Below are 26,465 nucleotides of genomic sequence, written 5' to 3' on the forward strand. Positions count from 1 at the left end.
TCTGGAATAGCTACTGTAGAGAAGGAAATAGAGTCTATCTTAGTATTTTCCTCAGAGCCTAGCACACCATTTTGTACACAAGACACAAAGTAAATGCCGGTTAAACAGAGTTTAATCATTTACTTAGCAAAACTTTGAACCAAAAGATGAATAGCTGGCCTATGACAGGTATAAAATCAGTCACTTTAGAGCCCAGGGAAATAACAATGAAGTGCCAGCATGTCAAAATTTAAAAACAAACACTTCCATCCCAATTTATATATAACTTCTCTATGCTGAAACCTTTATAGATGACTGAGGTTTTCACTATCCTCAATTCTCTACACACTGAGCTTTACTAAACCCTTCAAAAAAAAGCAAGAACAAGAAAATCAATCCAGATAAACAGTCAGGTGAACATGTGCTACCTACTAGCTCATACACCTTTTTACATACATATTTACTCAGGTTTGCAAATAGCACTTACTTGGAATGAAGAAGATTCCACAAATTATCATAAAGTATGTTGGTTTCATGTCTTTCACTACTTAGGGATCTTCAAGTACAAAGATGGAGAAAGGCTAACAACTATATTGTGGTGACTTACATAATTTATAGATTTTAAGGTTCTAGTCATGACTTAATTGAATTCAAGACACAAGAGACTCCCCTTCATCCTACCTGTTCGGTTGAGCCTTGCCATGTTCATCATTGCTTCTTGATATGCCAACTCCACATCTTCCTGGGTGACCACAAGTTTAATTTTATTCCATTTTTCTGGCTAATGGGAAGTTAAAAAAAAAAAAGAGAAAAGATACAAATGCCATTTATTTTCTTTTCTTTCAACCAGTGACAAAAACAATCGTTTTTCGTTTGGGGTTTTGTTTTGTTTTTCAGAGAAACCTTCAAACGTTCTTTATTCCAGAGGTTTTTACTTATGTAGCTCCATATATAAAGTATGTTTTTTGGCTTCCTGATGACTTTTTTCTATGACCAGTATTTTGAAGTGTGCATCAGACACTGTGTCATGAAAGCCTGCCCTCCCTCAACTCACCCTTTTGTAATCAGATATTGCAGCTCACAGGATATGTAAGACCAGCGACTGACTGTTCACGTGTCCTGGCAGAGGAACATACTGGCTGCAGTGTGTAGGCAAGAAAAGTTGGGTGTTAAATACAGGATTGTAGCTCCCCTCTCATGGGGGTGCAAATCAAATTCTTAATCACGCCAAAACTTCAGTTGACTTTTGTCCTCATAATTCTCATCTTGTATGTCATGATTATATAACGGTCATGTAAAATTATATTTTGGGGGCAGTTTACTGGTCTACCCTTGTTTATTCAAATTTCATTGAAATCACCAATGAAAATCATTTTGAAGAACTGAGATCACTGGTTAAAAGAAAGCAAAGTTTCTACCAGAGCAAGCACACACAGACACACAAATAGACATACACACAGACATAGACACACACACACACCCTCCTCACGAACAAGCTGTATCCAAATAGTAACAAGAGAAAAATCTTTCTTCTTTCTTCCTCATTTTGCTCTCCTAGTAACTTGGCAAAGAAAAACTTGTACTGACATTCTCCTGAAAATACATTCTCCTGATCCTTTAAGTGGGACACATATCAATGTAACTGAATTTGTGGGGTCTAAGTAAGGACAAGAATTTCTTTTTTCTATTATAGCTAGATTGGAAAAAGCTAAGGGACAAGGAAGGCAAGACCTAGAGGGAGAAGATTCCATATATTCTCAGTTTTTTATATTACTTCTACAACTTACTTGCTAAAATACTCCAGACCTGGAAGATGTTTTGTGTAAAAGGAACTCAACAAAAAATACTGCTGTTATGGCCTCCCAGTCTGATATAGAGATGATGATACACAACAGCTAAGTTCTAATTTATCATCCTGAATGAGGACAGGAAAAATGACAAATGAATGTCGCAGCCACAAGAGAATTCCTTGCTCTGTCTCTCAAGTCATGATATACCTTGTTGATGAATAATACAAAATTATTTATTTCTCTCTTTCAACTGTTCTTTAGGATTGATATGACTTGAAGTGACAGGTGAGGAAAATTAAAACTTCTAAGATGTGTGAGAATTTGCAATGATCTTATTAATTTGTGAGTTGTTACACCAATGAAAGAACCAATCTGAAATAAAGTATGGCTGTGGCTCAGTGGAGAAGTGACTCCAGAGAAATATCTTAGTGTTCTAGATTTATTCCCCACTAATGGCTTACACATCAAATGCTCTTAGTTTACTAGCAGCCAGAGGGGGAGAAAAAGACTAAAATGATCTTGATTGCCATTGGTTCCACCTCAGCCTGAAACACAAAGGCCAAGCTTACTGAACTTTTAAAATCTCACTGCTTTTTGAGTGATATACAAGGTAGGTAGATAGAAGATGCCCTGAAGATTACCACCACACACACACACACACACACACACACACACTTTCTACCTTAAAAAAATTTTTTGCACACCTTTGTCTATGGTATGTCTATTTAAAACAATAGCTGACATACAGCAAGACTCTAATGAAACAAAAGAATATGGACAATTTCTAAGAATCTGTTTTAACAGGGCTTAACCTAGATAACTGTTATCATTTCTGTGAGTAAAACAAACACATGAGGTTTAGAAGACTTGTTGAAAGCTGAAAGGAATACTATGGGAAGTACTTGTCCTACACAGTGTTTTTTCCCTCATCTCCAAAATCAGTCATTTTATAGAAAGAAATCAGTAAATAACTAAAGATGCATTTGTGTATAAGCATAGTGTAACATATGGGAAATAAAGCAATATTTACATACACAATTACAGTAAGAATCTCACCAATATACTCAAATTACTTTACAAACATCTTCCCCTAACTTACCCTGATCCCATATATCATCATGCTTAAATTTTAATTTTTTATAAAATCACAAGAATACTTGTATACACACACATCTAGTTTACTTACAATATCCAGCCACTGGTGCACAGCTACAGCTACTTGTGTTCCCAGGGGCTTTGTCAACACAAGTACATCTCCTGGTACTGCATTATCAGGCCTAAAGAAAAAAACCATTAAATCACTGAAAAAGTTCAATTCCAATGAAGTGTTTATAGGGGTATGTATGTACACACACACACACGGGAAATAATACTACACATTTTAATATAAATATACACACACACACACACACACACACATGTATATATTTTCCCCCTAAAATTTTTATTTGCAACAATATTGAAGGCAAGAAAAGGCATTTTTTTTTAAATTAGGAGTTGATGATTCAGAAAATGATAGGCATATAAACAAAGGCCAATCATCCACTGAGAAAACAGGTACTTCCCATATGGCTAGGTTTACAAGAAGAAAATAAATTACTTAGTTCTGAGCCTCTAGTGGCACAACACAAAAGGCTATTTTTTCATTAATAAATGTAAAAAATGACTGCCTGTCCACTAGATATTCAAATTAATTCAGATTTAGGGTTAGGGAGAGAAGAATAGGCAGTTTTCTTTAAAATTTTTTATTAAATCAATTCGATGTATTCCCTCAATCCTGATATATCTGTGCAGCTGTTCAAAATCCAGGGCAAATGCACTGGAGAATTTTACTGATACTATATGACTGTGAATTATAGAACACTATAAACTAAGATTTAGCTAATTCAAAGGTCAATGAAAATATGCATGGTGTGTGTAAGCAGTAGTAACATGTTAACAGTGCCAACCTGCATTTGAGAAGTAACATCAAAGACTGGATCAAGAACATGCATGACCAGGAGAGAAGGTGGGCCAGTCATGCATTAAGAATGATGGGAATTGGGTGGCTAGGTGGTGCAGTAAGGGCACCGGCCCCGGAATCAGGAGGACCTGAGTTCGCTTCCGGCCTCAGACACTTAACACACCCACACACAAAAATACTAGCCGTGTAACCTTGGACAAGTTACTTAACCCCAATTGCCCTCCAAAAAGCAAAAAAAAAGAATGATGGGAATTGAGAATTGTCCTGAGTAGTCTATTAAATTCCCCCAAGATACTTAAAAAATAAAAGGAAGACTTCTAATGAATGGATAAATCCTCGTGAAAGATTTATGGGGAATTATGGACAGGAATCATATAGGATGAAAAAGAATAGATTGTCCCTAACATTCATAGGCAGCCTCAACTCATTATGAATTTTAATGCCTTAAAAAATACTGCATACCAGAGGCATCAGATTCATGGCCTACACTGCTTGAGACAGATTAAAATATTATTGGGAAATGTAATAAAATAAATGAAAGTACCATACTCTGATACTCTCCTTTGTAGTAGCCATCAGGTTTCTCTCTACTCCAGTTCATCCTCCACTCAAAGTCATATTTCTAAAGCACAGATCTATGTCACTATGTCACCCTCTTACTGCTATTCAACAAACTCCAGTGGCTCCCTGTCACCATCAGGATCAAACATAAACTCTTCTCTTTGGCTTTTAAAGCCCTTCAAAATCTGGCCCCTTTCTGCCCTTTCCACAGTCTTAGCACACCTTCCTCCCCTCTGATTCAGAGATACTGGCCTCCTTGTTGCTCCACACACAAAACATTCCACCTCTTGACTCCATGAATTTTTTACTGTCTCCCAAGCCTGGGATTCTCAAGTTCTTCTTGTCTGCCTTCTGGAGTCTTTCAGGTCCCAGCTAAAATCCCATCTTTTTAAAGAAGTCTTTCCTGGAACCATCCGCCCCACCCTTAATGCTAATGCCTTCATTACAGTTTATTCTGTACTTATTGTTTGTACATAGTTGTTTTTATGTTGTTTTCTCCAATAGATTATGAGTTACTTGACAGCAAGGGCTTTTATTTTGGCCTTTTAAAATATTCCCAGCACTCATAGAGTGCCTGCCACTGTACTAGTAGTCAATTAATAGTCAATAGTCACAGTACTAGTAGTCAATTAATAAATAGTAGTCAAAAATTAATTTGACTTGATTTGTTCTCTATTATTCCTAATGGTCATCAGAAGAGTTGGCCATGAGAACTGCTATGGCAAAATACCTTCTGGCCATTCCTATTTGATAACGTATCCTAAAATCAAATAAACATTCTGGTCTACAACATTTGCCTATTCAGGTATACTTTTTTTAAAGTTACAAAAGCAAAGTCTTCTGAGATGCTCATTTTAAACACAAATATAGACTGTGAAAAGCATAAAAATAATTGACATAAAAACAAAGATAAATCCTGTATTAGGAAAGGTACCAAACAATAGTACTAAGAAGAGTTTCTATTCCTTCTGGAAAAGGGGCAAAGTAGCTCATGTTAACAAAGAATAATAAATATGCCAAGTGAGATTTGACACTAGAAGCCAATTCTTGATTATACCTCAGGACTTAAGAGAAATGCAAATTAAAACAACTCTGAGGTACCACATCACACACACAACACACCTAACATTACAAAACAGTAAAGTTACAAATGTTGGAGTACACGTGGGAAAACTGGAACATTAATGTATTGTGGGTAGAGTTATGAATTGATCCAACCATTCTAGAGAGCAATTTGGAACTATGCCAAAGGGCTATAAAATTGTGCATACCTTTTGAGCCAGCAACACCACTTCTAGGTCTGTATCCCAAAGAGATCATAAAAATGGGAAAAGGACCCACATGTACAAAAATATTTATAGCAGTTCTTTCTGTGGTGGCCAAGAATTGAAAACTGAGGGGATATCTACCAATTAGGTAATGGATGAACAACTTGTAGTATATGAATATAATGGAATACTATTATTCCATTAGAAATTATGAGCAGACAGATTTCAGAAAAACCTGGAAAGACTTGCATGAACTGATGCTTAGTGAAGTGAGAACCAGGAAAACATTGTACACAGTAACAGCAACACTATGCAATGACCAACTTTGATAGACTTAGCTCTTCTCAGCAATGCAATGATCTAAGACAATCCCAAAAGACTCATGATGGAAAATGCCATCCACATGCAGAGAAAGAATTATGGAGTCTGAATGCCGATCAAAGCATACTATTTTTCCTTTTTTTTTTTCTTTCTTGCAGTTTTTCCCTTTGATTCTAATTCTTTACAACATGACTAATGTAGAAATATGTTTAATTACATGTATAGACTATAATCAGACTGCACACCGTCTTGGGGAGGGGCAAGGAGGAGAGGGAGAAAATTTAAAACTCAAAATCTTGCAAAGGTGAATGTTGAAAACTCAAGATAAATAAATATTTTTAAGATTAAAAAAAAAAAGCTCAGGACTGCCAAAAAAGTTAACTTACATAATAAACTCATTGGGCTGACAGACTGTTGTAGCCACTCCACCCAAAACGATCCAGGGATTCAACACTGTTTGGCCACCAGTTACAGATGTTCCTGCTTCTTCTGCAGCATCTTTAAAACCCTGTATGATTAGAGGCATCACTTTGTCCCTTTCCTACAGATTAAAAGGAAAAAAATTAAAAGTGAGTAAACACAGGGACAAAGAGAAATCTAGTGACAACTTCATTTCCTGGAGAAGACAACCTACTGGTTCAGACTTTCAGGTACAAAAAAAGCACTTCCTTCAAATTCATAGAACAGGCAAAACACTTAACACAAGTCAAGAATTATTACTTTGTAACCACTCTGTTAAATGTTGGAAGATGTGCTGGGTAACAATTGGTAGCATAGTTATATAGATAAAGCTTTAACAGGGTTTTGTTGTTTTTTTAATTCATCCTAGCAACATCCCTCACAATAGCTGAAAAATATTTTGAAATGGAAACACCTGAGCTGATTGGGTGGTAGTTTTTGTGATTGCTATTGTTTTCCTATGGGGGGCAGGATGTATCCAGACCTATGATTTTCTTGGTGCTGGGAAATTCTGCTGTAGAAATGCTTCTACGAATGCAGAACAGCTCATCTGTAACAACCTCAGAGAGCTGGCAAAACACAAAAGAGTTTAAAGCAAAGCTTAAAATCACTCAAGGAGGATGTTGAAGAGAGGATTACTATTCAGTTACAGGTTAGACTAGATAAACCCCAAAGTCCCTTCTAACTCAAAGACTCTAATTACTTCATCCTGCAATAAGCCCCCCCCCCCCCCCCTAAAAATAATAATCTGTCACTGACTTTGGCTGCTGTTGTGGAAGTAGGTGTCAAAAAAAATTAAGAAGTGAAAAAAACCACCTACTCACATAAGACTAAATGGTTCTATGTAGACCATCTTTATTTTGATCGTGGTTCCTTATATCTATGTATTTTCTTTCTTATGAGGGGAAAAAAGTGCCAATCCTCAAGTATGCTTGAATTCTGCTAAAGCACAGAGTATCCCAATAGCTGTAGTCTTTAAGACTGTTCCTTAAGAAACTCTGGTACCCGATAATACTGAAACCACTGCTTTTAATACAAAGAGCAATCCAAGACTGTTCTTATATGCTGACTGCAAAACCCGGGATGACATAAGAGTCCAGGACTAGGAGATAAGAAACCTGGGTTCTAATTCCAGCTCTAAAGTTAGCTAGGTTAGTGATGCCTGGACATGAACCAGTACCTCCAAGCTTCAATGTCTTATCTATAAGAGGAGGAGGCTTGACTAGCCCTAAGACTTTACACAAGATCTAGAGGAGACCAGCACTGAACTAAAAGGAATCTAAAGCTATTAATTAACCATGTCATCTTGGGCAAGTCACTTTGTCCCTTCATACTTAATTTCCTCATCTGCAGAACGGAGGTAAAACAGAGTTGCCCTACTTACCTCACAGGGCTGATGTAAGGGTAAAATTAGGTAAGAGATGTGATTGTTAGCTTTGTGGCCTTAGGCTAGTCACTGCACTTCCCCTGGGCCTCAGTTTCCTCATCTGTAAAATGATCAGGTTGGACTAGATGAGCTCTAAGGTCCCTTCCAGCTCCAATATTCTATGATTTTATATGCTTTGGCAAAGTAACTATAACACATAATAATCCATGCAAAAATACTAATGCAGCAACTACTAAAGGTATTAAGTGGGATATACAGGGATGAATAAGATGTGGCCCCTGCCTTGTCTAGTAAGAGAAAAAAGACATAAACATTAAAAACCATGATAAAAAAAAATGTGAGAGGTGCTATAATAAAAGTACAAAGTGCTATGAGAGTTCATAAGAAGAGAGGTAACTTCTAGCTAGGCAGTAGGGAAAAGCTTCGTGGAGGAGACAGCATTTAAATTCAGCATGATGTGTACAGGCAGAGATCATTTATCATGAGGAAAGAATAGTTAAGTAACAAAGTTTAAAGTAAGGAGCAAGTTGAATCCATACTATGAAAATCCTTGAAAGCTGGGTTAAGGAATTTGGAGTTAGACAGAGTTAATATTACTATTATTCTCCACAATTTATCAATTTCTTTAGGCAATGTATAGATTTAAAGCCTGAGCCTTTACAATATCAGGACCAAGTTATTCCTAGGATTTTTAACAATTCATCTTTCCCATGTTATAAAAGGTCTGGATTTTCCTAGACTATTTTAACTCAAAATACACACAATGCTGAGCTAGGAGGAACCTTTGAGATCATCTAGTTCAGCCTGACTGTTCACATATGAAGACAATCAAGGCATCTGAAGATTAAGAGATGTGCCCAAGGTGACATGATTAATAAGTAGCAGGGCTGGGGGCTCAAGCCAAAGGTTCACTATCTCAAAAGTATTTCTCAATATTACCTGACACATAGGAGGAAAAAATGTATGTGTTAGTCAATCAACAGAAAAGGAAGGACATTCCTTTTGCATGGGCCCCTAGTCCATAACCCCTCTTACCCGAAAGGGACAGGAAGAAATCATCACCTACATAGCTCCAACCCTTTGTGGTAGCCTGGTCCCCACATTCCCTGGACAGAAAAAGGCTGGGACAAGTGAGCAGGCCTCTCGTTTTAATTTACAGATAAGCTCAAGAAATGAAATGGAAAAGCATTTATTAAACACTAACTTATGTGCAAGGCCCTGGGTTCAGTGATGGGGATACAAGCAAGCCAGACTGATCTTACTTTCTAAAAAGTAATACAATGTACAGAGGAAAGCAGAGAAGCTGCACAGCAATGAAATCTAAGAATGTTAGAGGGGGAAGGGATCACAGTCCTCATCTAGTTCAATCCCTTCACTCTTAAAAGAGAAAATTCAGATGCACAGAGGTTCAGGCTTAAAGTGACAAGAGCTAGTTGAGCAGTTAACAGAAAACTTACCCTGTCTGTCATTTTATTACTAATTCCAAGGAGCATCAACATGTTGTCACATTCTGTGACACCCATGGCATAAAGGTCACTTAGAACATTGGCGCAGGCTATCCGGCCCTTGGGGGAAAAAAAAAAGAAAAAGTAAGCAGATTATCTAGAACAATGTTTTCAGCACAGCACAAATGTACAAATCAGAGAACACTTTACAGCAGTATCACTCAAAGACGGGGCTTCCTGGAGGTGGGGGCAGGAACAGGGGCCTTCTGGGTTTTTTATTACTCTAAATTACCATTTTTTTCTCTCTCCATCATCATAGGGCTGCTCTGCCATTCATACTTTTCTCAGTTCCTCATTATTATTTCCATCCCATTCTATCCCTTCTACTTCTTCCTCCTCTTCTATGTAAAGCACAGAAATGATGCTACCATCACTCTACCATCAAGATGGAGAACAAGATGAAAATACTGTAATTTCGGGGGCCTGGGGGAGGGAGAAAAAGGCCAACAGAAAAAGGATAATATGAGGAGGAAGATGGGATAAAAACTTTTTTACTATACATGTCCCCAAACAAACTTAAAAACAACCCCTTACCTTACCAAAACCATTGTTTATCCTAGTCAGGTAATGAATAATGCTGACATCATTTATTTTCATTATATATTATACCACCTAGGTAGAGAAATGAGCTGTTGGGCTGGTAAATTTGGAAGCTTTAAAGAAAAAACTTTTTAAAAACTTAAAATACCAAAAAATTAGCATTTTCATATATAGCAGAACAGAGGGCTATATGCAAAATACTGAATTTCCATTTCACATCGCTTACTTTTAAAAAAATATATAATAAATTCTAAATGTTCCTTTCAAAACCCTTCTGCTTATTTGTGCTTCCTTCTTTTCTTTTTATACATTAAAATAAATGTTTCAATACTCTTTTTTGCATCATTATTGCTATCTTTCCTTTTCAATTAAAAACCAAGAGAAAAAAACAAAACACCCTTCTAACAAAAAACACTAGTCAAGTCAAATGAATACAAATGGCCAGATCCAAAAATATTTTTCTATCCACCCTGTGAATCCATAACCTTCTGGTCAGGAGGTGGATAAACATGTTTCATCATAAGGTCTCTGGAGACATGGTTGGTCAGTGCTTCGATTTGAGTTCTTATGTCTTTCAAAGTTTTTTTTTTCCTTTTCAGTGTTGTTGCCCTTGCTATAATTTCTCCTCCTGGTTCTTCTCCCTTCATTCTGAATGTCTTTATACTACCCAGGATTCTCTGAAATAATTTATTTTACTATTTCTTACAGTTCAGTAATAGCCCATTATGCTCATGTACCATAATTTATTCAGTTACTCCCCAAATGAGGATGGACAGTCCCTTAGCCTCTAGTTCTTTTCTCCTTTTAATCCATTTAGGGGCTTTTTCTTCAAGGTTGTTTTTGTGATCAAAGGACAAGGAGCTATCTAGAAAACTTAAGAAGCAAGGAAACTTTTAAAAATTACATTGAAACAAAAGATTCTTTTCTGATGATAAAACAAGAAGAGCAATCAATTAATCTACAAGTTATCAGGAAATGATTCTTTAAAAGCCATAGAACAATTTATACAATGACTACAATAATGGAAGGGAAAGACTTCATAACTCAGATCAATGGGATGCCAACCATGATATCAGAGAACTGATGGTGAATGTCTGATGTCTGTCTCCCGCCTTTCAGTGAAGGCCAGGGGTACATAAGGAGGCAGACTTATTAAGATAAGATATAGGAAAAATATAACACTTATAGAAGTACCTTTAGAAAAAAAAATTATTATAGGTGCTTGTTTTTTCACTTTGAATTTTTACCATGCTATTCCCTAGGCTTCAATGCATCAAGCTGAGAAGGAAGTTTTTCTTTTGACAGCAGGACAGTAAAACGTTAAAGTGTTTGCTTGTTGTTCAGTTGTATCTGACTCTATGTGACTCTATGTGATTTCTTTAAAGAGATAGTGGAGTGGTTTGCCATTTCCTTCTCTAGTGTGTCCCCATTTTACAGATGAGCAATTGAGACAGCATTAAGTGACCTGCCCGGGGTCACATAGCTATTAAGTGTCTAAGGCTACATTTGAACTCAGATCTTCCTGACTCTGGGCCTGGTACTTTTGCCACTGTACCACCTTAGCTGCCCTGTGCTTGCTTAGTATATCAATAGTTTAAATTTTTCTTATATATTTCTGTTAAGGCATCACCTATAACAAAATATTCCTAACAGTGCAAAATCAGTGCACAAGACTGCAAGTTTGCCTATACTCTAGGGGCTAACTCCTTTGACACCAATTGAGGACATGACTATGTTCTTCCTATAGTTCTCTTGACTATGGCTGGAATTGTAGTGAAAGGAGGGATTCAAATCCCAGATCTGTGCACATTCCCCAGTACTCAAACCTGACATTTGAAGAACAGCATCTCTGGGTACTGGGTGTTTCTTCCTAATAAACTTAAAGGTCCTCAGAGGGCTTTTTATTCCTATCACAGTGCTGACACACAGCAGGTACCTAATAAAAGTTTTCTGAAATGAGCTTCTAGAAAAAGAGAGCTGCAGTCACAGAAGCAGAAAGACCACTCTTCTCCTCAAACCCCATTCAAAAACTATTTTGCCAAAGAAAGGAATAGACTGGACATTTTGGTAGATGATGGGCTTTTCCTGACCTTTGCTTCTCCTCCGGTAGAAGCAGATCGCTGAGAGAGCTGCTGCAGAGGGTGAGAGATCCCTGCTGGCCCTACTTCCTGATGTCCCTAAATGGTCCTGATGCCCTTGAGAAATGAGCCTGTGGAGGAGGTGAAGCAGAGGGAGGGCTTCACAACATATAGCACCTTGCCTGCCTCTCTGTCTGTCTGCCTCCCCCCACCCCATCCCCGCCCCCCGCCCCACACACACACACATTGACTCTGCTCCAACCAATTCTTTATTAGCTGAGTCACTGAAAGTTGGCCTGTGGTCAGCAGTAATACTCCCAACCAATAAGAGTAACGCTTCTCCCTAAAGGTTCAAGAATACACAACTATATGTGCTTCTTAAATTTCAAGTGATAGCTAGAGGATAGAGAAATGACAAAAAAAATCTGAAATGATTTCTGAGTCTATTTTTGATGAGATATGCAGGACCTCCACTTGTTAGAAAACATTCAAGACTGGTTTTACTAAATGTGACAGTAACATTAATATCTTAAAAGAAAACTTCTAGCCTGATTTCTTGTGCTACCAAACAAATGGAATCAACTGGAGAAAGGCTAAACAAACTGTGGCTCAAGAATTTAAAGGAATATTACTGAGCAGTAAGAAATGATGAATATGGAAATGAATACGGAGATTTCAGAGTAGTGTAGAACCTATGGAAACTGATGTAAAATGAAGCAAGCAGAACTAGGAAACAATGACTACAATGTAAATGGAAAGATCATCCTCAAAGAAGAAAAAAAGCAAATGTCTAAATTCCTTCTCTTCTTTGCAGAGTGGTGGGGTGTAGAGGTAAGGGCCTATAGGGGTAAACCACTAGATATAACTTCCTTTCCTCTCACTTGCTTTTAAACATGCTCTAATCTGGCTTTTGATCTCATCATTCAAATGAAATATAGATAAGAGATATACAGATAGATACCTTTATCTATCTATAGATCTCTCATTCACTCTCTTTCTCATTCTTTGTCTCTCTCCCCTTCCTCCCTCCCTCTCCCTTCTTTCCATTCATACAGCTGACACTCTCACCTCCCAAATATATAACCTTCTTGATGGTCTCCCTGCCACAAGTCTCTTGCCACTCCAACCCATCTTCTAGTAATCTGTCAAAGTGATTTTCTTAAAGTTCAGGTCTGATCATGTTACCTCCCTTCCCTGCCCCCTCCCCGCCCCCAATCAATAAACTCCAGTGACTTCCTAACACTCCCAGAACCAAATATAAAATGCTGTCAACATTTAAAGCTTTTTATAACTTGGCACCTTTCTACCCCTCCAGTCTTCTTATATTTGACTCCTCCCCACACATTCCATAATACAGCTTTACTAATCTTCTTGCTGTTCCTCAAACATGACAATTAATCTCCTGATTTCAAGTATTTTCTCTGGCTGTCCCTCATGTCCGGAATGCTATCTTCACCTTTGCTTCCTGGCTTCCTTCAAGACTTATTTCAAGTTCTACCTTCTAAAGTAGGTTGTTTCTAATCTCCTAACTCCTATAATCTTCCCCTCTGAAGTTGTCTTCTATCTTATATGTATATATGTATATCCTAAGGGAAGGGCCCATGTTTTCACTTATTTACATCCTCAGTGCTTAGCACATTGCAATAACTTAACAAATCCCCAATGACTTAATAAATATTTGTTGATGGACTGACTCAGTTGATGTATTGGTTAGTTTGCTGAACTGGTATTTTCTCTCCTCTCTTTCTCTGATTACAGTGGTCTGGATATATTAGGAAATTGGAATGATGTCTAAACAAAAGAAAGCAATAAAAATTGGGGACTTAAACCTAAAGTAAAAGTGTGCTAATGTTTATTAGGGTATAGTCAGGGTAACAGAGAGATGGAAAGAAAACCACACAAATATTTGTCATTCATTGAAATAGTTAAAAATGAATGAGTGTGTATGCACAAAAAGATACATAAAAGACTATGAGAGTTCCCCAATTTTTACCTATCAAGTCTGCTTATCTTCATGTAACTTATTGTTTATGTTGTCAAATGTGAACAGTGGACACAATAAATTCCCGTGGTATAAAGTGTATGTGGGTGTTTTGGGTACAGCATAATTTGGACGTTTTTAAAAAATAAATCTGACTGAAATACAGAAACTTGTGGGCCAGACTCACCATCATGTAAGGATCATCCACAATAGGATAAATGTAATCTGTGGTCTGAACCAAGGAAAGACCACCATGTCTCAAAGGAATAACACAAGTGTCCATTCCAATGCCTGTAAAGAACAGAATTATCATCAACAGACCCCTCATTAAAAAAAGCAGCCACTATCTCTTACAATTAGGTTCTGAATCAGATGGAACTTGTTTAATACTATACAGTGCCAAGAAAGCAATATGGTTCTTATCAAAAGGCATAACTGAAATAAATGTGAAACACAACCAGTTTAAGTAATATAAGAACCAAAAGAGCATAAAAAAACCAAATGTCCATAAACCATTACATTTTTTTACCATTATTAATGTAACAGTCTAAGTGAAAACTTAAGTTTAATGAAAATTCTTTACATAAAACACTTGTGAATAACACAATTATTTTTGTATAGTACTAATTTATGTGACTCTTACAATGGTTATGATGTTTTCAATAAGATTTTCTTTAACAATCACCTGATACCAGCCAATGGGATTAAGGTTACTTAGTCTGCAACTGTAAATTTTTATACAGCATCCTATTTTCTGATCAACAAGTTTGCAAAAGTATTTTACATAAAAAAGCTTTTTCTTTTGGTCAGAAATATTACAAAACCAAAATGAGTCTGTAATTCCTAAAGAACCACATATACATTTAGAAACAACAACTGTTACAATCATTTTGAAAACCACCTGGAAGCATTCAGTGGCATTTCTATTCATCTTGAAATGAATAGAAATGATTTTTAAAAAATAAAACTCCCTTTCTAATAAATGAAACCTTCATTAATTCAGAGTCCAAAACCAGTTATATGACTTTACATTGACATTCTCTATGATAAAGGCTTTGATATGCAAATTAAGTATAAACAATCTCAAAGGAAAATACTTAAACTTCTTAATAATAATAATAACACATACATACATACATAGTGCTTTAGAATTCATAAATTATGTGAAGTTGTTGAAGTATCATTTCTCCCATCTTACGGGTGCAGAGAGGTAAGACTTCTACTATCATAGAGCAGTCACAGAGGTATTAAGTGTTGGAACTAGAATTGAAACCCAGATCTCTCAGCCCCCAAGTTCAGTGCCTTCTTTATACCCATGCATTTCTAAGTAACAGATGACAGTCAGAAAGCACTTTAAATCAATCAATAAAGATGTATTTATGAAGCACCTATGGTGTGCCAGGCACTAAAGGTACAAATACAAAGAGTGAAACTTTGACCCCTATTCTCAATGAGCTAATATTCTAATGGCGTAGATAACAAGTATACAAATACACACACAGCATAAACACAAATGTAACACAGACATACATTTGTTATTGTTGTTCAGTCATTTTGGTCCCTCCTGACTCTGGGATCACATTTGGGATTTTCTTGGCAAAGATACTGCAGTGGTTTGCCATTTAATTTTCCAGCTCTTTTGGCAGATGAGAAAACTGAGGCAAAGAGGGTTAAGTGATCTGCCCAGGGTCATACAAACAATAAGTGTCTGAACTTAGGCCTTCCTAACTGTAGGTCCAGCACTTTATCCATTAAGCCACCTAGTTCCCTCCCCCCCAAGTAATTAGTTATCCCTTCTACATCTAGACTCTCCCTGTCACGGGTTCCATATATTGTGGGTTGGCCTAGGAAATTAAAGGGAAAATCTGGGGGATTTTACAGAAGCCACAGATGACACATCAAGGCCAGCAGACAACACAGAGCCTATGACCAAATACTTTACGCAAGTTTTACTGTAAACACCCCATAAAATAAAAAAAATCAAACTTCTTATTTGGTACAAAGGGAAGGCCAAAAAAATTTCACAAAGATTTTCCAGATTGTTGGGTGTCTCTTACCCCTAACCCCTAAAATGTAGAAGGGATAACTGTAATTTCAAAGTAATTAAATATAAGTTACTATGGGAAAGGGCATTAGCAGTTTTGAGGAGGGGAATAAGGAAAGACTTCAGGCAAAAAGCTGGTGCCTGAAATGCATCTTCAAGTAAGAGTGGGTCTCTATGAGGTGGAGGTAGGGAAGGACTGCATCCCAGGCATGAGAGACATCTGTTGCAAAGACATGGAGAATGGAAGATGGAGAGTGCCCAGGACAAGTGAGGAACAGAGAGAGTCAGTTTGGCAGATTCTCAGAGTTTGAAAGATAACTTGGAGCCAGACAGTGTAGGGCTTTAAAAGCTAAATGAGGAGTTTATATCTTAAGGTCTACAGCTTTAAAGTATAAAAACTAATTTACAAAAAATCTCATTTGATCCTCATAAAAACTCTGAGAGAACAGATACTATAGGTATTTTTATCCTTACTTTACAGATGAGGATATTGAAGTTGGTCACAAAGCTATTGACTATCGGGGGCTTGAAAGCCAACTGTTCTAAACATTTAGAGGTACATATTAACATACAGCTGATATCATCAACTCTAAATAATTCTTACATATTCATGAGGTGATATGATTCTAGTGAAAACAGCATTGGATTTGGAGTCCAAAAGTGTGACAGCTAACTCTAGCCCATTTACCAGCAAGATAATTGTGGGCAATTTTTCTGAACTTTATTTTCCTCATCTGTAAAATGGGGATATCTACCTGCCAGCCAAAGGAACATTCTTGTCACATGCATCAAATGCTATGTATGTGTGGTTTTTATTGTTAAATCAAGTTTGGATGGCCATTATAGGTATTTTTAAGTTAATATAACTACATTTCTTTTTTCTTTTAATTAAACTCTTTTACAAATTCTAACTGGCTTTTTTTCTACTTAATTCTGGGTAAGAAGGGTTGTAATAAGCGGCGGCCAGGTGGCTCAGCGAGTAAGAGTACCGGCTCCAGTGTTGGGACGACCTGGAGATCGAATCCTGGGCTCAGACACTCAGCACCACACCCAGAAATAACTGGCCCTGTAACCTTGAGCAAGACACTCAGCACCACACCCAGAAATAACTGGCCGTGTAACCTTGAGCAAGTTACTTAACCCCGATTGCTTAAAAAAAAAAAAAGGTTGTAATACATATTTTTAATGGGATAGTTCTTAGCATAAGCACATGCACATTCTAGTTCCTACATCCTTCTATGTAATATTTAAAAAATGCAGTCAAACAAATAAAGACACACAAAGTTACAATGAGATTTAAAAGAAAACATCAATTTTAAAAAACCTTCTAGGGGTGGCTAGGTGGTACAGTGAGAAAAGCACTGCCTCAGAGTCAGGAGGACCTGAGTTCAGTTCTGGCCTCAGACACTTAACACCCACACAAAAATACTAGCTGTGTAACCTTGGGCAAGTTACTTAACCCCTATTGCCCTCCAAAAGCAAAAAAAAACCCAAAAAACCCTTCCAGAAATAGGACTCCAAACTATCCAAACTAAACAAAGATAAATTAATCCTGAATCAAATATGTAAAATCTTCCCACACTATAATTTATATTTAAAATACAGGACTTGAGAAGGTCAAAGAGATAAATAAACAGGCCATCTATAATAACTTAAAAGTCTGCACAAAAATGATAATTTTATTCATCTATCTGAATCAGTATTTGGATAATGCCATAAATAACTAAACCTTTTACATACATAATATATATACACATATACACACATGATTTATATGCATATATAATGTAAAATATATATGTATATTTTAAAAATATAAATTAATCCTAACACTAGTTCCTTATGCAGATAATTTTTCACTTCTTTTTCCATCACTGCAAATTCAAAACAGAAACAAGTCCAGCAAGGACCATACATCCCAGGGAAACAGTATTTCTTATTCAGCAAAGCAGAAAAGTTAGGGCATGACTCAGTGGTATTTTGTTTCAGAAATAGTAGGGTTACTAGCTCCATGGACTAGATCATTTCGCTAGTAATCAGTTTTTTATTGTATTCAGACAAAGATGCTTGCAATAATTCAAAGAATCAATCAGATAGCATGCTCTCAGAATTTCATAAGAAACTTTATCTTCAAGGAAAAAAGTGGCATATTGGCCAGAGCACTGACCAGGAAATCAGAAAGACCTGGGTTTGAATCTTGCCTCTGACATTTGCCTCTTTAGGTCTTAGTTTCTTATCTATAAAATGGAGATAACATCTATTGAGATCTATGACTTTACATATATATAGATATATCTATGATCTATAGTTATGCAAACTTATCTTAGCAAATGTTTCCAGTCTGTCAGTGTAAATTTCAAAAGGATAGGAGTCATATCTTCTGAATAATATCTACAGTTCTTAATTCATTTGAATGCTCCCTAATTGAACAGACATTTCAGAGATAAATTCCTATCTGCTTTAAGAAAGTAAAATGTACTTTTTTTCCCCTCTTGAATTTTCACTTCATAAACTCATAATCTTAAGAGTAAAAAAAATCTCAAAGGTCCAACTCCTATTCAAAACATGAGATCCCCCTTAATATATTCCTAACAAGGGGTCATCTGAATCTACTTGAAAACTTCCAAAGGCCAGGAACTCACTATCTGAGGCAGTCCAAGAAATTCTGAAACCATTCCAATAATTTAGTCTCAATGTTCTCAGGCGTCATATGAGGATAATAATACCCAGTGTGAGGAAGCATGTCCAAGTGTCTAGAAAGCTGACCTAAGACTCAGAAAGACCCAGTTCAAATCCACTTCAGCCAAATACTGGATGTATAAAGCTGTGCAAGTATCTACTCAATGCCCCAGGCAACTGTCTAAAACCATAAATGTCAGTATTGGTAGAAGTTCCTCATTCAAAGCTCCCTACACTGATTGTTCAGGTAAAAATAAAAGGTTCAAAAAGAAAGCAAAACAAAAATCTCTAGTACCCTAGCTTCTGGTGTCATCAGGATAACATTGCTTAATTTTCCTTGATATTAAGCCCAACTGCCTTTCAGCAACTTCAACCTATCAGTTCTAGTTCTCCCTGCAGGGGCCAAACAGAAGTTTAAGAGCTCTTCCAGAAGAAAGTTCTTCAAATACTTGAAGATAGATAATATACCTATTCCTCTGTCCCCCCGCCTTTGGTAGATTAAACTTCCTCATTTCCTTCAATTCAGCTTTGGATAGAACTGTAGGTGAAAGCCTACAGAAAGAGCTATTAAAGAATAACTGCTGAATTTATTAGTTTTCAAGTATAAATCAAAGAACTTTATACATGATTTATATATAAACATATTATCTGATTTATACTTTTATTTTATAGCTTTAATTTGTTCATAATGTATTTAGATAAACTGCCCAAGCTCCAGAAGCTTCCTTAGTCTCATATTTTTAAGGTTTTTATAATATAGGAATATCTTTTAGCATTTTATTATATGTAATTTATTATAAAGTATATTAAGAATTCCAGGTATTCTGACAAGGAAGAAAAAGTAACAAGCAGCTTATGTTGTTTGCATTAACTCTTTTAGATCTGTACTTCTTTAAACCATAAGGCACCTATCCATTAAGTTTATCTGCCTACCTCTGCTCTAAAACACCTAAAACAAGAATCTCAAAGGGAGAAGTGTACCTCAGATTTCATTCATTTGTTTTTAAACCCAACCACTTCATAAATTATTTTCAAAAATAGGTTTCAAAAACTATGAAGTACAGCATGTCATGGACCCACTCACCCAATTAAAAGGGAGTCACATTACATTTACACTGCTAACTCTGAATCTTAATCTCAAAACTCTTTATAAAGGCATATAATAAATTATCAACCTTCACTAATATCATCATATTTTACATATGGAGAGCTTATGACAAGTTACTGGCTAGGTGCACTTGATGAATTAGCATGACAGAACAAAATAATATTTGGATGTCATGATACCCAGCCCTTTCCTCTAAATCCTAACTGCAATGTACAGCGTGGTATAGGAAAACTTTCATTCTCCAGAACCTTCTAGATAACTGAAGATTTATCTAGTTGCTTACCTACATATTATTTTAACTAATTTCAATGCTAACTTCTATAAAATGTACAGCACTTTTCAGTCTTCTTAAATTAGCAGAGTAAAGGATATATAATTGTACCTCTTATTGATGAATGTCACCATCAAGAACATCGGTTATGGAGTCACTGTGAGCACTGGACTTGTAATCAAGACCTGGCTCTCCCATTTAAAGCCCTGTGACCACTGACAAGTAATTTTACTCTATAAAGCATTAGTTTCCTCTGTAAAGCCAGAATAACACTTGAACTATTTACCTCATTCAGTTGTGAACTAAAGTTGTGAAACTTTATAAAAGCTAAAGTGATACATAAACGTATTAACTATTATTTCTGAGTTACAATTACTACTACCCTACAGTGACACTATCAGAATCTACTAAGGTGAATGAGGCTATTTGCTGCTATGTTAAACTGCTTCAGACAGCTAGCTTTCTTTCGAATGCTTTGAATAGGTCATAGATTTAGAGGTCAAAGAACTCTTAGAGGCCTAATTTTTCTGAACCTCCCTCAGAATCAGGCTGTTAAATTCTCAATTCTTTTAACTGGTAGTGAACTGCATGTGAAGAGTCAAGAGGTTCTAAAGTAAAGAAAGGGCCAAGGGAAAGGAGAAAGGGAACAAGCACTTATATGGCACCTACAACCTCCTATGAAGAAAATGAATGAGATTTAGGCCATGGGTTTTGATGCAATTACTCTCCCAGCATGAAGCAGTTTCAGAAGCCAAGATCTTCGCCCCTTAGTCAAAAAGATTTTGGGTCCCATCTGTTTAAGGGGGGGAATGATGAAGTGCTTGTGTGCTTATGCTTGGACCCCAATTCCAAGATCACATTTCTCCCTAGCTTCAAAACACTATCCCTGACAGTTTTCTCCCCAGCCCAAGGACACTATGCCTAGCAATAACTCATGAGTGGGCCCCAGTAAGACAAACTACCTTTCCCTACAATTACTCATGAGTGGGCCCAGTAAAACAAACTATCTTTCCCCATCACAAGAACAAGCTGACCTCTGAAGAAAATTCTCTTGTAAAAACGGGACTATTTTGTAACCACAGAATTATCATGTATTGATTCCCAAAGTTATTGTATACAATCCAGAGGTCAAACTATAGTCATCAACTCTCAAAGCTATCTTGCTACAGACATAAAAGACCACAAATACACCCCTTAGAAACCCCTTCCCCTGGTTTCCAGTACTGAATGACTCCTGTGACCAAGGTTGTAAGCTATCACCTAATTAACATATCTGTCAGATAATCCACTACTTTTCCTATATAAGCTTTAGCTTATAACACTCCTGTTAAGTGGCAAGTTCCTTAAGGAGCTCTGCCCACCATACTGGCATTACAATAAACCTTTGCCACCTTGACTTAAAGAATGCTTGAGTCCGTGAATTCATTCCAGATGACCCTTTCCTGTACTTCAGTCCTTGAGGGATCCCTGAACCCCTTAAACTGAATCAACATCATCTAGTAATCACTCTTTATATTTAACTAAGTGGTTTATTTCCTCTATCTACTTGATAGACTTAGTCTTCATGTTTCCATACACATCTCTTCTAAACTCAAGAAATAACTTAAGTATTACTTTAACTTGAAGTACCCTGTATGCACTGAGTCAAATAACTATACTAAAGATATTATAACAAAACAAAACAAAAAACACCCCCCAAAGGAAAAAAAACCCATAATACTAGACAAAATATATAACATACCAAGTAAGTTCATACTGGAACAACATGCTATAGAAATTCTCAGGAAACAGATTGACTCCCAGAGTTCAAGATGACCATTTGCTTGTACTGTATATTTATCAGTCTAGTAAAGCACAACCTCCATTAACCAGAACTCAAGCCCAGAAAGAAATTCTTTCCATGGTTTTTAGAAAAGAGAGACAAGTCACAAGACAACTAGTGTTTTAGTATTTAGTATGCCAGGAATTTAGTAATGGAAACACAAAATATTCTGAGGTGCTATACTAGGATCAATACAGAGAACTGGGCTGCCTCAAAGAATGCCTTACATCATAATATCCACTGATGTTCAGAATAGCTTCTCCTGTTCCTTCCCTGACTTCCTCCCAACTGTAGGACCCTCAAAGAAATATTATCTGTAAAACAATAAATTTACTGAGGCAGGAAGGTAAATTCATGCATTTTGTAGGGTTTGAGTTAGATGGCCTCTGAGGTCCTTTTTAACACTGACATTCTATGGCTCTCAGCAACAAGGCTAAGGTGAGGAAAAAAGGGGGGGGGTAAATTGGTTTTTAGTTAAACAGGAAATTTAAATGCCTAAATCCATACTAAGAATTCTTATTTAATGGAAGGTTTCACTGTCAGAGAGTCAGAGAATGATGAACTCACCTTAAAATAGTGAGAGTACACAGTCACACACTATTATCTCCAAAACTATTAGATTATACCCTTGGTGTCATTGGAGACTTTTTTCTAGCATTGAACAAGTTATAACTGTTTGACGTGGTTTATTGTGACTCCCTATTTGGATCATTTTTGTCTGGATAAAACAAATGACAAGGGAATATAGTAAAGGTGCTAGAATTAGGACAGAAAAAAAATGCTAGCTATAGTTGGATTTGTCCATAGATGTGCTATTGAAGTATCAAGATAAAGACATAGTTTGCATACCTAGCCTTGGCATAACTGCTCCCAAAAACTGTTCATCTTCCTGGAAGTGATTCTCTTGTAAGGATTCCAGCAACTTCTGTAGGACATCTTGTGGTACCTTGCAGCCTGTGCCCTTCAGTTCAGTGAATCGGGTTAGCCGGAAACTCTTGTCCAATTCGTAACTTTCTGGGTTAAAGGATTCCCGAACAGACATGGCTCTTAGGCACACTCACTCACAGTTTAGTATTTTCCCCCCTCCTCTAGTCTGTTGGTTTCTTGCCTGGTCCACCTATATGCAAGTCACAAAATGCAACATTAGTATATCATGTAACACTTTTCAAGTAAAGAGACTGCAAAATAGAAAAAGAAAAGTAACTGCCCCCCCCAGGGCAATCCATAAAAGACTTCCATTTCAAGTGATTTAAAGCCAGTGAATAATTGTCTTATATATCACTATTCTTTATATCGACTGCTTTATGAACCAGAACAATAAAGGGACATCTCTAAAAGTTATTTAGATTGGGGAGGGTAGGAAGGGAAGGTTGCACACATGCACTCATGCTCTCTCTCTAGCAATCTATATAAAGCTCTTAGAGTTCATCTAAAGGAGAATACATAATGCCCTAAAACATTATTACGTTATAGGGTCAAGACAGAGAAAACATGATATAAAAAGAACTGAAGACTATGTCAGGCTTATTTCATGTAACTCCTTTCCTGAAAAAGAGGTCCCAAAGATCCTAAAAGCATGTAACATTAGAAATTTAAAAAATAACACTCTCAGACACTTCAGCTGGCAATTGGCATGCACTGTATTTTAAAAGTTTAAAGTTCTTGGCAAAAAATAAATGTTTTGTGGCAAATCTTTTGACAAGGCTACAAATGCTCATTGAGAGGTACAAGGCCTGTTAGAAAATCCATGGAAGAGATATTAATGCAAATTTATTTGATGAAATTCTCTGTAACGCCAAATCTAATTTTAGAAGAGAACGTTTTTACTCTGAGTCAGAGGTATACAACATAATCCAAAACTAATAGGAGGTCCCAATGAAGTGTACAACTTTCAAATGGCAGTGCCTGTTTTACAGAGGACAATATAGTTGTACTACTACAGATTTTCTGATTTTTAAAAAATGAAATCTCCATTTCCTAGAGAGCAAATATGCTATCCAACAACAGGTTTTTGATGCATCACTGACAAAGCACCATAGGTACTCTCTAGCAGTGTTTCACTACAAGCTTACAATTAAATCAAACTAATCACCAGCACTTAATGTGCTTTCCAATGCCATAGGCTACTCCCAACTGGCCTTTCTAGATAACAAAATTCAGCTCTTGGGTTTAACAAACCTTCAGACTGATTTAAAAATAAATTTAATAGGGTGTGGTATTACACAGGCAACTTAAGTTTTGGAGTCACTTTCCCCTACAAAACTTCGGATTAAGAACACAATTTCCATTTACAGCAAGTGTTTTTCCTCCCCTGGTAGGCATACTTACTGAAAACACATCTTATAAAGCTTAAGCATGGGCAGTAACCCAAGCCTTAGTTACCAACCCCCCCCCCCAACAATCTCTACCCCCACCCCACCAAGAAACCCAAACCAAAAACCAAACGTGTCTGGGATGAGCGATGATTCCAGTTTCAAACTTATGGTTGTATCACAAGGCCTATACCATTGGGTAAAAAAACAACCTGTCAGAAAATATATGGGGTAGCATTCTACCTTATAGCAAAAATCAGAGGCTTATTTGTTGTGTGTTTGTTTTTTAAAATTGTTCGGTGATTTATAGGAAATTGTTAATGAGGGCTTTGACTCAAGAGTTAAAAAACAAGAACCTCTCCATAGAAAAAAGCACAGCAAAAGCCTACGGAAAAATCGACATATTCCTCACATCTTCTAACCGCACTGGAGAGGGAAACCGGGAAGAAACCGGCTTTGACGGCTGGTATATTTTTACCAGCATTTACATGTCACTTCCCTTGATTTAAGGGGAAAAAGTTAAGAACGTAAGGGCACGAGTATCTCGAAGCTCCGGAGTTGTCCCGTGGAAACTTGAACGAGAACAAGAAAAGCAATTCTGGAGGGGGAAAACAGGAAATTCCTATTTTTTAGCCCGCGATAGGAAAAGACCGGGAATAGTCCGGGAAAGGGGCAACCAAGGAGGAGGTGGAGGGGAAAGTCAATTTGTTTAACAAGAGGCTACACCTCCTCTTGCTTCTCCCGCCCCCAGATGTTTACGATACTTTAAAACAATGACCTGAATAAGTAGAGACGATTTAACCCCTTCCTCCTCAGGCCCGCTAAGTGTTTTTAAAAGTACCAGGTGGGAGGGGGAGGGAGGACGGCGCGCCGAGCCCGCGGCCGCTGCCTCGACCTACCTTCCCGCGAGCTCCGGGAAATAAACAATGGAGCAGGCAGCACCACGCGGGGGCGAGGTGGCGGAGGACCGGCTGTCCATGCGGCTGCAGGGACGCGACTCGGGGACACCTTAAATGCCAAGCCGCTGCCTTTAAAGGCAAATCAGGCCTCAGCCACGGCCGGCGCTCTTTGTGCGGCCGACGGGGGCGGGGGGAGCCGGCGCTTTCCACCGGGACATCCTCCCCCTCCCCCCCGCCCCGCGGCGGGAACACCCCTGCGCGCGCCCCCGGCCCCGACCACCGCCGCCGCCAATGGGGAAGGAGCGCGCGCCAGGGGCGACCCGCGGGCCCCCTCCCCCCCATCGCTTGGTTTTGGTGTGGGGGGAGAGGGGGTGCAAAGGGCCGTTTTTTGGAGGGGGAAACCAGGTAACGAGAGCAAGTGTCACGCGAGGGACGGAGTTAACCCTTTGTGGGCGTCCAGAAGGGACGGAGAGGAAATGCTTGGGTGAGAGTGAGCGTGTGGTGGAGAAGCAGTGTTTGGGGGGGTAAGGGGGACGTGGTGGAACGGGAGACACCCGGGAGCCGCGCGCGCCGCGCTCCCCGGGACGCCCGAGCAGGATTCCCTAAGCGGCGCGCGCACGCGGGCGCGCGGGGGCCCGTGAGCCGCAGCGGCCAAACAAAAATGTCGGCGGGTGAAAAAATTAACCCGTGCGCTGCCACCCCTGCCGCCGCCGCCGCCGCCGCCACCCCCCCCCCCCCCAACACACCCCTCCCCTCCCTTGTTCCCTCCCTCGCTCGCTCCCTCCCTCCTTCCTTCCCCAGCTCAGAGCGGCTGCTGGTGGCGGCAGCGGCGGAGGCGGCAGCTACGGAGCGGGCGGTGCTTCTTTTTTAAAGCGGCCCCAACCACCCCACACTCCGGCCCCCCACGCCAAGCTGGGCTCTAGCGGGCCAGTGGTGCACGTCTCCCTGCCGGTCGGGGGCCCGACGGAGCGGGGGATTTGCAAAGGGCGCTACGGGGCTTATTGATGAATATTCCCCTTTAAGCCAGGCGTGTCTCTCCCCCCCCTCCCCCCCAGTCAGGCTCTTACCGGTTCGCTTTTCGCCCTCCTCCTCCTCCTGAAAACGGGACTCCCGGCCGTTCCCACAATGCACCGGGCGCAGCCGGGGCTCCCTTAAGCGTCGCCTGAATAAAAATGCCGCTCCAGGCTGCTGGGAGGCCGTGGAGGAGGGGATGGGGGGTGGGGGTGAACCCCAGACCCGCACCTGGGCGCCTTGCCGGATCCTCGGCTTTTCACTCCCTGGGTCCCCGGCTCAGAAACCGGGCTGCCAAAGGCATGCTGAGCACAAGGTGTGAGGGTCCTTTAAGGGCTGGCTACCTCCCTTTAAGGGGCGGTAGGGGCAGGAGACCTCGGAGCTGTTCGGTGGCGTGCGTGCGGCGCGGGGAAAGGGGGGGGGGGGGAATGCCTAACCCTGAGCCATGCAATGATTGGTCTCGGGGGAGCGGGAGGAGGATTGGGGG

General features: G+C 38.7%; 1 protein-coding gene across 3 annotated transcripts in view; it reads right to left on the bottom strand.

Moving 5' to 3' along the window:
* Window positions 1-26,370, bottom strand: part of LOC138175999 (selenide, water dikinase 1) — a 46,052-nt gene extending 19,682 nt beyond the window's left edge. Inside the window, exons 1-7 of one of the 3 annotated variants that reach the window (XM_069106672.1) lie at window positions 26,035-26,370; window positions 22,606-22,873; window positions 14,020-14,123; window positions 9,186-9,293; window positions 6,269-6,423; window positions 2,956-3,046; window positions 661-760 (exon numbers count right to left, since the gene is read on the bottom strand). In XM_069106672.1, coding sequence (XP_068962773.1) covers window positions 661-760; window positions 2,956-3,046; window positions 6,269-6,423; window positions 9,186-9,293; window positions 14,020-14,123; window positions 22,606-22,798 — 751 coding nt within the window. In that variant the 5' untranslated portion in view covers window positions 22,799-22,873; window positions 26,035-26,370. Of the gene's footprint in view, window positions 1-660; window positions 761-2,955; window positions 3,047-6,268; window positions 6,424-9,185; window positions 9,294-14,019; window positions 14,124-22,605; window positions 22,874-24,967; window positions 25,212-26,034 lie in introns of those variants that run through there. The other 2 variants (XM_069106670.1, XM_069106671.1) reach the window with 2 other exon arrangements.
* Window positions 26,371-26,465: the final 95 nt, after the last annotated feature.

Source organism: Petaurus breviceps, unplaced genomic scaffold (assembly GCF_028583685.1).
Source record: "Petaurus breviceps papuanus isolate PSGF00001 unplaced genomic scaffold, PetGlider_PUasm1.0 80, whole genome shotgun sequence".
Lineage (NCBI taxonomy): Eukaryota > Metazoa > Chordata > Mammalia > Diprotodontia > Petauridae > Petaurus > Petaurus breviceps.